Source organism: Sinocyclocheilus rhinocerous, unplaced genomic scaffold (assembly GCF_001515625.1).
Source record: "Sinocyclocheilus rhinocerous isolate Xijiao unplaced genomic scaffold, SAMN03320098_v1.1 scaffold488, whole genome shotgun sequence".
Lineage (NCBI taxonomy): Eukaryota > Metazoa > Chordata > Actinopteri > Cypriniformes > Cyprinidae > Sinocyclocheilus > Sinocyclocheilus rhinocerous.
The window spans coordinates 35,809-48,156 of NW_015664075.1; the positions used below are offsets into that span (position 1 = coordinate 35,809).

At 36.6% G+C, this 12,348-nt stretch overlaps 1 protein-coding gene and 1 long non-coding RNA gene across 2 annotated transcripts in view; both read right to left on the bottom strand.

The window, feature by feature from the left end:
* LOC107729611 (voltage-dependent calcium channel beta subunit-associated regulatory protein-like) overlaps nt 1-5,638 on the bottom strand; it is a 17,371-nt gene extending 11,733 nt beyond the window's left edge. The window contains exons 1-2 of the mRNA XM_016540241.1: nt 5,532-5,638; nt 1,445-1,507 (exon numbers count right to left, since the gene is read on the bottom strand). Coding sequence (XP_016395727.1) covers nt 1,445-1,483 — 39 coding nt within the window. The 5' untranslated portion in view covers nt 1,484-1,507; nt 5,532-5,638. The remainder of the gene's footprint in view (nt 1-1,444; nt 1,508-5,531) is intronic.
* Nucleotides 5,639-10,239: 4,601 nt separating this feature from the next.
* LOC107729628 (uncharacterized) overlaps nt 10,240-12,348 on the bottom strand; it is a 9,896-nt gene continuing 7,787 nt past the window's right edge. Inside the window, exons 2-3 of the long non-coding RNA XR_001638604.1 lie at nt 10,587-10,590; nt 10,240-10,249 (exon numbers count right to left, since the gene is read on the bottom strand). This is a non-coding gene — a long non-coding RNA (uncharacterized LOC107729628). The remainder of the gene's footprint in view (nt 10,250-10,586; nt 10,591-12,348) is intronic.

The following is a 12,348-nucleotide window of genomic DNA, read 5'->3' on the forward strand; positions in this document are numbered from 1 at the left end:
GTGTGTGTTTGGCTGGTGTCTGGAGTTCAGATGAGTGTGAGTGTGTGTGTGTGCGTGCGTGCGAGTGCGTGCGTGTGAGTGTGTGCGTGTGTGTGTGAAGCGAACAAACATTAAGTGCATGTGCTTATGGAGATTTTCCATCTGTGCTCCATGTAAACTAATTAGTGTGCAGCACTGAGACACAAACAGGCATCCTGTGAGGGGTTTCCCTCTGTCAGGTGAATCTGTCCGTCTGTGTCTCCATGGCAACCGTCTCCCTGCGGCCCCTCCCTCACCTGAGGAGCTTCCTCACCTACAGCAGGTGAAACACGACTGGCTTCAGATCCGCCAGATATACTCGAATAATAAAGCAATTTTAAATAGCTGTTTTATATGTGAATATATGTAAAAAATATATGCATCACAGTTTCCACAAAAATATTGAGCAGCACAACTGTTTTCAACACTGATAATAATCAGAAATGTTTCTCAAGCAGCAAATCAGCATATTAGAATGATTTCTGAAGATCATGTGACACTGAAGACTGGAGTAATGATGCTGAAAATACAGCTTTGATCACAGAAATAAATTACATTTTACAAATATTGACATAGAAAACAAATATTTTAAATTACAATAATATTTCACAATTTTACTGTATTTTTATTCATATACATATGATAACCCTATACAAGCTATGCCAATAAGTAAGAATTTTTAAGAATTTTTTTTTTATATTTCAGAGCATCAGAGTTAGATCTATAAATGATTTTTAAAGATTTATTTGATTAATTTCTATGTCTGTCACAGGTTTTGCTGATGGTGGGATGTGGTGTACCAGACACACTGAATCCTCTGGTATGTCATACAGGTAACGTGATTGTGAACACACCCATTAACACAAGCTGCTCGTGTTTTTCTCATCCGCAGCGAATGAATTTGGAAACAGATTTCCTCTCACTGAGCTTCAGTGCGTCTCCAAACAGCACAGACTTTCAGCAGAGAAATGCCAAAAGACAGAAAAACACTTCGTCTGCAGTTTCTCACGCTGATGTTCTGCATGAAAACTGCAAAAACAGCGGCTCCTTTACCAAAGCTTCCCATTCATTTCTATGAAGGAAATATAGACATATTTCCAATCATCAATTTGGTTCTTTTGGGAAAAAAAATGTTTCGCAGTTCAAGTAAAGCAACATTTTCTCACCTGCCAGCAGAATAAAAGACACTAGACATACATAATGCATCAGAGTTCAGCTGCTGGAACAGAATCCTATTAAATGCTGCTTCTTTTAGCCTCTTTTATATTTTATTTTAGTTTTTGCTTTTACTTGAAGTGACAAAATATACACCAGAAAAAAATAAAATAAAAAAAAAATAATTTCCCCTCGTGTGAGTGAGTGAATGAGTGAGTGTGTGTGTGCGTGTGAGTGTGTGTGCGCGTGTGTGTGTGTTGGTTGTACTCACAGTGGTGAGGCGCGTCTGTAACGGAGACTCATCACTCATGGTCCAGAAGCATGTGTGAGACGCCTGTAAGAAGCACAAGAGAAAATAACAGGCAGTCAGACGGACAGACGCTTGTCCATCATCAGGACCCCTGAGTGCTGACTCAGCAACATAAGCAGAATCACTGCAGAACGACCATCCATCTGGATCAGAACACATCATTACAAATATGGTAGAACCATCACTTCTACAAGAAAATACTGCTTTGTAAATAATCTTCCCAATTTGTCTCAATTCCTCAGCAAATCCAACAGCTCAGAAAAACTCTGTTTTCTATAAACTATTGACTCTCTCTTTTCTAGCACTTTAGATACGGTTGCTCCTTTACGCTTAAGGAAGATTAAGGAATACAGTCCAACACCGTGATATAACGAGCACACTCGCACCCTAAAGAGAGCAGCCCGGAAAATGGAGCGCAGCTAGAAGAAAACAAAACTAGAGGTATTTCGTATTGCATGGAGGGAAAGTATTAGAGATAAAATTGTAACCATGCAGCCATCAGCTACAGTATCACATCAGATAGTGTGCTATAGATCGCCTGAGGAACAATTCCACTCATTCTCTACTATAGGAGAGGAAGAATTGTATAAACTTTTTAAATCATCTAAAAAAAACAACATGTGTGTTGTTTGGGAGGCAGACACACTCTGTCAGTTTAAATCTAGATTAAAGACCCATCTCTTTAACCTGGATCCAGTCTGTATCCAGATCAGATGGTGGATCAGCAGCTAGAGACGACCTCTACAGCCCTGAATGTCAGCGGAGACCACGTCAACTAAAAACAGATCCCCAGTGAAGACCTCATCACCTCGACAGCCATCGGCACAAGACCACGGGAACCAGACGAGTCCTCTGCACAATCTGACCTGTGCTGCAGCCTGGAATTAAACCACGGCATGCTAGTTTGGTCTGGTCAGAGGAGAACTAGACCCCCACTGAGCCTGGTTTCTCCCAAGGTTTTTTCTCCATTTCTGTCACCGATGGAGTTTTGGTTCCTTTGTCTTGCTTAGTTGGGGACGCTTGACTGATTGCACAAACACTATTGAAGAGAGCTGAACTGGATGATTACATCACTGAATCATCAATGAACTGACTTTAGCTGAAAAATTACTCTGTTATTGTCCTCTTGCATTATTGACAAACTATGTTCCTGTTTAACACTGTAAAGCTGCTTTGACACAATCAGTACTGTATAAAGCACTATAGAAATAAAGGTGACTTGACACACAAACACATTTTATTTTAATTTTAAAGTTTTAGTAATTTTGTTTTGTGTTTTTGTCATTTTTAGTAGTTTTTACTTGTGTGTATAGTTTTTATTAGGTTTTAGTTTATTTAATTTTAAGTTATGTTAGCACTTTAACAAACTAAATGAAAACGAGAAGTCGTTGGTATACTATTATAGTTTTTGTCAATATTTTGATTAGACGTTATTTTATTTGTTAATTTTTTATTTGAATTTTATTTAAAGTTGTATTAAATTTGATGTGCTGTCATTTTTATTTAAAAAGTTTTTGTTATTTCAGTTCAATGAAAATGAGATGTTGCCTTGGCAGCTCGTTGAAATAAAATATATTTTATTTAATATATAATAATATTTTATTTCAAGTAATGGAAATGTTTTTATGGTTTTAGTTTTAGTTAATAATAAGGACAGGTCAAGATCTTTGTTATTACTGACACATATTGTTGAGTTTATGCGGGTCATGCAAATGTTAATGAATGTTATGTTTGATTTCTCTTATATGACACAGGTGGTCATGTGATGCGTGTCCTGCAGCGAAACGGACCGAGACGCTCTGGACTGAGACACACTCCGGTAGGACCGATGATGCACACACACACACACACACACACACGTCCAGTGAACTAGAAGCCATAAACCATGCGACTGTGCTTGATTCAGCATTCATTACAGCTGTTTAACTCTCTGACCGCACACACACTGACCATTAACCAGCGACTCAGTGCTTCCTGTGCATGCGTGATGCTGGGAAACTGAGCGGCTCACAGCACTGAGTATTCATGAGGAAAACACACACACACACACAGAGCAGAGCCAGAGATGCCCGCTGATGTCACTGGGGCATTATGGGATTGGTGGAGGATGCTGTGGCGTTCAGTGCTGATAATAACTGCAGAAAGTAGGACACCAGAATCTACAAGCACTGCAGTTACACACAGCATACAGCGCTCGTGTGGGCTATTCATGGAGGAAATCTCTTGTCTTACATTTTTACATTTACATTATATATACTGTAATGTAACTGTAATCTCTTACAGGTACTGAAAAAAATGTGTAATTAAATTATAGTTACTTATGAAAATGTTAACGATTACAAAGTGGGTAAAATCTAAATGTTTCACACACCCACATACAGATTTAATTGAATTCTTTCATAAATTGCATTGACTGCTGTAAAATATGAGACACCAATGTTCAGGATAAAGAATAGGACACATGCTTATTTGATAACTGTTTTATTTCCTATTTGGGTTTATGTATATGCTTTATTTTTTAAGATGAACTGTTTTTCCCAGGCATTGTTAGATGTGTTTGCTGTCATAGCAAAGATTTGATTTCAAAAACAGCATCACTGCTATTAAACTATTTCTTATGTTTTTAAACCTGTATTTAACCTCAGAACGATCTCAAAGTAACAAGAGCTGGTAAAGTCTGATTTTGTGGTGGCTGTGCTTTAAAATGTAATTATTATAATCTTAATTCAAGTGATGAAGAAAGTCTGACAGTAATGAGAGTTGAGCACTACTGTAAGGTTAACCCTGCCTGCTTTACATGATTATCTTTAAATGATTTAAATGATAATTTAGAAAAGTAATCAAATGTAATCAGTTACATTACTTTAATAATTCAGACACCAACATTGCACACATTATCACAGTTTATTCGCTATAGTTTAGAAAATGGTAATAAAATATGAGAAGAACTCAGAGTTAAACTGTGTCAGAACAAATTCATCTTGATAATGTGTGCAAAACATGCTCAGGTCAAAGTGTCTGAATCATTTTTGGTCCCAAATTTTTTTTTATCAATTTTACTGTCATTTTATTTTCAGCTAGTTTACTTTATTCTGCTCTCCTCACTTACATAAATGAGCTATAGTGTCCTGCACCCACTAGTAAAAAAATATCAAAAATTATATCTGGTCTCTGAAGTTGAATAGCTGTCAGCTGTTAAATTTAATACACAATTAGATAAAACAATTTAGCTCAACTAATTACCAAGCATTCATTTAGTTCAGTCTGTGGTGTAAAAAGCTCGCATTAGCAATTAAAGAAAAACACCTCAGCAAAACATGCTCAGGTCAAAGTGTCTGAATCATTTTTGGTCCCAAATTTTTTTTTATCAATTTTACTGTCATTTTATTTTCAGCTAGTTTACTTTATTCTGCTCTCCTCACTTACATAAATGAGCTATAGTGTCCTGCACCCACTAGTAAAAAAAAAATATTAAAAATTATATCTGGTGTCTGAATAATTTTTGGTTTGACTGTATTCTCACACACACACACACACACACACACATATATATATATATTTGCTGGAGCTTAATAAACTCAGACCGCGCCACTAGCCAGTTAATTAGAATAATTAAAGCCTTTCAGAATGACTGATCAGTATAAGCTCGCATCTGAAGAGAGAGAGAGAGAGTCAGTGATGCTTGTTTCACGCGCTCTTTACATGTGAATGTATGTCGCGCGTGACATAAATCATATTAAAACTCACACAACCGTCTTTTGCTGCGCACTGACGCGACGCGCTGCTGACTGACGTCATTATTCATGTTATGATTCAGAGGCTTGACGTCATAACTCGAGCTCGACGCGACGCGCCGCGGCAGATTTCCATCATCGCGCGGACACATCAGCAACCCAGAGACGCGTTCGATTGTTTGTTTATTGATGAACACCAGACGCACGCAGAACGCGCCGCCGCGCTCCACACTCGCTGCATTTACAACAATTTGCATTTCCAACGCGTTAAACGCAGGCAGACAGGACGCGCGTCGCTAAACAACATCACTCACCTATGTGTAATTCATGCTGTCCGAACGAGGGACGCGTTATAAGCGCTCGCCAATGGCACGACGCTCCAGCAGCGCGTTACATTTCATCCGAATGGCAGCCGGACTTTATGAATGAAGCGGAGTGGCGCGGGTGACGCGAGCGCTGGGATTCTCCTCATGTGCGTCAGAGAGGAGGAGGAGGAGGAGGAGGGTGGTGCTTCACTGCAGAAACCACTGATTCACAAAACCAGAGCAAAACCCGAAGCGGGTCTGAGCCACACTGCCGCATGACGTCATGAACCGATGAAGATGAAGCAGGATTTCTGCAGCTTCACACACACACACACACACACACACACTCTCTCTCACACACACACACACTCTCTCTCTCTCTCACACACGCACACACACTCTCTCTCACACACGCACACACATATGCACACACACACACAATCTCTTTCACATCCTCCTCTAAACCACCAACAATCACACTTTAATTGGTAACTGTTGTTTAAGTGTTTAATTGTCTAAAGTCCAATTTAGTAAGTCAGTTTTAGTTTTATAGCACTTCATACAATAGAGACTGTTCAACGCAGCGAGTCCCTTGATCCTGGATATATGAAATCAATGTTATATTATTATATTAAATATTATTTAGAGAGGAACAGAGAAAGAAAAGAAAAGAAGAAGAGAAAAAAAAAACTTTAATATATACATAATCATATTTTCTTATTTAACTAGTTAAATAAATGAATCATTAAAGTAAATATATAATAAACAATTAAAAAGTAAAGAAAAAGTAATTATAGTAATAAAAATGTAAGAAACATGCAAATAAGTAAATGTTTTTTGTTTGTTTGTTTGTTTACATGGCTACACATTCGATCTATGAAGGCTCTATTATATTACTATATGGACAGAAGTTTTTGGTAACACTTTAGAATAAAGAACACTTATTCACTATTAACTACGATTTTTCTATCAGTAAACTATTAATAGTTAGTAAGGTAGTTGTTAGGTTTAGGTATTGGGTAGGATTAGGGATAAAGAATAAGGCATTAATATGTGCTTAATTAGTACTAATAAATGGCTAATATTCTAGTAATATGCATGCTAATAAGCAACTAGTTAAGAGACACTAAAATAAAGTGTTACCAAGTTTTTCTATTAAAAAAAAGGAGCGCTATTTGAGCCCAATTAGATATGATTATTAAAAAATAAGATCAGATGTTTTATCAAAGTATTATTATTTTTTATGTTTAGACACATAAGTGAAGCAGAAGGCCTTGTGACAGAAAAGAGTTTTCCTCTTGAAGATTTTTTTATATTGTGCTGAAAACAAACACGATCAGAACACTCTCATCATGAGCAGAAAACAAACTAGTAATTTTCAAGTTTATGTTATATTTCCTTGCCATCCACAGATAATTTCCCCAATTTTAACAATAGCCGTGTCATCTACAGCTCTTAATCACGCTTTAGTGTCTTTATAGAGAAGCAGCGCTGCTGACTTTTACTCTCCAGTCCATGCACCTCAGTGTTCGGTGAGCCGCTCTGTCACTTCACGTGGATTTCTGCTTCTTGGTGGAGTTTCTGCTGTTCCTAAACACGTCCACTCTCCAACAATACCACTTACAGCTGAGCGTGCAATATCTAGCAGGGATGAAATTACACAAACTGACTCATTGCAAAGGCGGCATCTTATCACAGCACCACGCTTGAGTTCACTGAGCTCTTCAGAACAACAGATTTTTTTTCAGAAATGTTTGTAAATGCTGACTGCATGGATAGTGCTTGATTTTATACAGCTCTCTCTCTCTCTCACACACACACACACGCTCACACACACGCTCACACACACACACACACACAGGCTTGTGCTCATCAAGGTGAAAGATCTGCAGGTCATCAGTGAAAATCACACAGGTTTCTGTGACAGAGCTGATCGATCCAGATGATGCTGTAGATGATCGATCATCACATCGCAAATATTGATCCGTGTGTTTGTGGAAGACAGATTGTGTCACTGAAATAAGCACAACGATGCATACTGATATTGATCTTTTATATTCAACATCTGACAACTCACAAGCTCTTATTATTTATGTATTTATTTACGAAAATGTGGCAATATGTATGCAGATGACAAATATTGCATATGAATATGCAATTTGCACATTTAAAAAGAAGCACCTCAAGCTACAGTCCAGGGTTTCCCAGCTCGGGGTTGATGATGGAAAGCTAATCATTTTAATGTCATTTAAATGTCAAATTAAAATAAGTTATTTTAAAATAAAATCAATCAGAATAAATTACTTAAAATTAAATCATAAAAATGTTAAAAAAAAAAAATAAATAAATAAAAGCAATCAAAAGAATTTACTTAACATTTGTTAAATTATAAAAATGTAAAATTAAAATAAGTTATTTTAAAATAAAATCAATCAGAATAAATTATTTAAAATTAAATCATAAAAAAGTAAAATTGAAAATTTTTTTTTTTAAATAAAAGCAATCAAAACAAATTACTTAAAATTCATTACATTATAAAAATGTCAAATTAAAATAAGTTATTTAAAAAATCAGAATAAATTATTTAAAATTAAATCATAAAAATGTAACATTGAAAATAAAAAAATTTAAAAATAAAAGCAATCAAAACATTTATAAACATTTATTAAATTATAAAAAATGTAAAATTAAAATAAATATTTTTAAAATAATAAACAAACAGTCAACAATAATATATAAAAACATTTAAGTCTATTATAGAAACATTAAATTAAAATAAATTATTTAAAAATATAATAAAATATAAATATTTGGTTTGTTAAGCTGCATTTCATGTGAGCATTACCTGATGTCAGTGAACACGTGAAATATTAACTTAAAATCTCTAAGAAAATATATTTCAAATACAGGTTAAAGGGGTTCGGCTAACAACCACATTTGCTGACAGATGAATAGTTATAACTAGCTGAAATAAAATCAGTTTACCTTTTTTATTTTATAGTTTTTGTTTTTGTTTTTGTTTTAGTTAATGATAATAACTCTGCACTCAAGCGCTGTTTTCTGTAAATATATCCAGTGTTTCTCCTGCAGATTCTCTGATGAGATCAAATGATGTTCGCCGGCTCCTCTGACATCAAAGTCACTCCTGGACTTGTAAGTTAATTTATGATTTTTAAAAGCAATTCATGAATTTCTATTTGATGTTGTTGTTGTTATATAGAAATCTCACAGTCTAGAGCTGCTCAGAGTCAGACATTAGGTGACTGATTCATAAACAGCTGGGGGAAAAAATACAGAAAAAAATGGTTTAGAAACTATTTTCACTCTCTCTTGAAAATGTCATAATTACTACGAAATGGCAAGTAACACGTTGAAATAAATGTAAAAAGTATTTTCTTGAAAAATTTACTTTTTGCAAAATTGTTTTGTTTAGTGACATGATAGAAAAGTCGTTTTTAGTCACGCGAGGCGTTAGTGCTGTAGTTCTTCTGAGAGACTCACGGTGTCGCTGTTTCCCTTCATTTCTGACCTGATGATCATCAGGGTCCAGTTGTTCATTTAACTTAAATGTTTAAAATCAAAATGTTTAAAATCAGAATGATCTGGATTTGGAAATCCCATGTTTTGCTATCCAGGATCAGGTGACCCGTCTTACTTCTCTGCTGGTTTTTCAAAGCAAAACTGGATTGGATCACAATTATCAGATACACACTTTTTCAGATTTCAGAAATCTGGAGCCCTTAAAGGGACATGCTGATGGGGAAAAATATGAGATGGGGAAAAAAAAGTCAATGCTTTTGCATTCTAGTTTTAACTACTTCTGACTGGTCCATTTCTGATGATTGTGCCAATGTAGTTTACAATCAGTGATAAACATTTTTTTTTCAATTAAATATAATATTTTTGTTTGACATTGACAGCTGTTTGAGGATTTGGGGATGTATTGCATGTTACAAATGCTGTATGTTTTGGACCAGTTTTAAAGTGTTATGACATTTTTGTTCCTGAAATCCACTCTTCTGCTGGGATCAGAACAATCCCGTTTTTCTTTTTTTTGATCAAAAGTATCCCGATCGTACTAAAACGTTTTGAACAACACAAACTGAGAATTTAATGCAATCTAATCCGAATTCAGACTCCTTTTTGTCTTTTGAACAACCCATTTCCCAGATTTGATCCGATGGCCAAAATCTGATCAGGTTAGCTTTGAACGACTGGTCTGAGAACATCAGATGAAGATCAGCTCTCGTCATCAGTGAGATGTTTAAGAAGAGCCTGATTGAATGTGTGACCCTTGACTTCAGATGCTCGTTACTGGAAGCCTTCGTAACCGCAGGCCGCAGCGGCTTCCTGATCTCTGTACTGATCTCATCGCTGTGTTTTACTGGATGTTCTCTGACGCTGACACACAAACAGCTCTGAGCAGCATCTCTCGGTGCTCTCTGTGTTGTGCTTGAGCGCTCACGCCTCTCACAGAACGCACAGAGCAAGCAGGAAGTGAAAGTTCTCAGGCTTCTGCCGGCGTGGATGTGAAACGCTTTGTGAGAGTTTGAGCTGCCAGAAACAGCTACACACAGATGCTGCAGAACTGACCTCTGACCCCACATGGTGGAAAGACAAACAAATGAGCACTTGTATTCAGCAAGGAGGTGCCTTTATAATATGCAAATCAGAATATTAGAATGATTTCTGAAGATCATGTGACACTGAAGACTGGAGTAATGATGCTGAAAATACAGCTGCGCATCACAGAAATACATTACAGTTTAACAGTTATTCACATAGAAAACAGCTGTTTTACATTCTAATAATCCGCAGCGGCTTCCTGATCTCTGTACTGATCTCATCGCTGTGTTTTACTGGATGTTCTCTGACGCTGACACACAAACAGCTCTGAGCAGCATCTCTCGGTGCTCTCTGTGTTGTGCTTGAGCGCTCACGCCTCTCACAGAACGCACAGAGCAAGCAGGAAGTGAAAGTTCTCAGGCTTCTGCCGGCGTGGATGTGAAACGCTTTGTGAGAGTTTGAGCTGCCAGAAACAGCTACACACAGATGCTGCAGAACTGACCTCTGACCCCACATGGTGGAAAGACAAACAAATGAGCACTTGTATTCAGCAAGGAGGTGCCTTTATAATATGCAAATCAGAATATTAGAATGATTTCTGAAGATCATGTGACACTGAAGACTGGAGTAATGATGCTGAAAATACAGCTGCGCATCACAGAAATACATTACAGTTTAACAGTTATTCACATAGAAAACAGCTGTTTTACATTCTAATAATTTGTCAGAATTTTTACTGTATTTTTGATCAAATAAATGCAGCCTTGGTGAGCAGAAGAGACTTCTTTCAAAAGCATTAAAAATCCCCAAACTTTTGAACAGCAGTGTTTTCAACAACAGTCTTGCATTAATAAACTAATGTCAATTCATCTGCTTTATTTGTTAAAACAGTGGCAATTTTCACTCAGAAATTGCTAGTAAATTTTACAATTAATTACAAAGAAATGACAAGCAACATTGAATTAAACAGGACATTGTGAAGTAGAAAAACTGAAACCGTATTTTCTTGTAAAACACATTCCAATAATCTTTAGAGAGAAAAACTGTTACACAGCTTGAGTTACAGGATCTACATTATTAGTGGCCAGATATTTTTCATATAATCATGCACAGCAGATTCACTTCAGACCTCTGTTCAGTCAGATGCGTATTAATCAGAATGTGGTATTTTAACATGTAAATCTGTTTGTGTTTGAGAGAGCTGATCAGGAGCAGAGCTGAGAGCTGGTGTGTGAGCTTTACAAAAAAAAGGCATGTAGCATTGAATTAAAAGTGATATTTAGAAGTAGAAAAACTTAAATAGCATTGAAAATGATTAAAAGTGACAGTAAAGACATTTATAATGTTGCAAAATATTTCTATTTCAAATAAATGCTGTTCTTCTGAACTTTCTGTTCATCTGTGAATCCTGAAAAATAACATGTGCCACAATTTCCACAAACATATGAAGCAGCACGACTGTTTTCAACACTGAAATTTTGAAGTAGAAAGTGCTCATAGAACATTTTATTTTTGAAAGGTTTTAGTTGGACATTCATGTAACGTTTTTTTTTTTAATGTTACTTTTTTTAGAACGTTCGTTGAACATTTCAAAGTAACACTGTTTGAACGTTTCAAATAGAATGTTCCCATAACAAAGGAAGTTTTTTAAAGCCTTTACATTTTGAACATTCCGAGAATGTTTTCATAACTTGATGGGAAGGTTTGAAAAGGCCAGCCAGGTTGAAGTGATTGATGAGCCAAGCTGTGCTCCGTATCGTGTCTAATGTGTTTAACAAAGACTCTGACTAACCCGTGAGCAGCTCACATTACTGTAACCTTTACATAAGACACCCCTGCGTGGAGACTGTAGAACAATCCTAAAACAACACGCATCATGGTGTCGGAATGTTCTGTTTCAGGAACAGGGCTGGAATTTCACTCGACATTCCTCCGGAGCGCAAACCTCCTCCCACAACATCACACTCGCTCAGATCCGAACCCCAGACGATGATTCATAACTTCAGCAAACCAGCAGAAACTCCTGAACGCTGCAGCGCTGGGAGAAGCAGGAAGTGAGTGTCTGATGTGTTGAACCACTCTGATGATGATGATGATGATGATGGACACAAACACTACAGTAAACAGCTCAGATATGAAAACCCCCTGATAATGAGCTCAAAGCCTGATCAGAACGTCCTCTCATTCACACTGCATCAGAACTGAGCCGAACAATACAATCCATCACCCAGATAACAATGAAAATATCATTAATAACAAA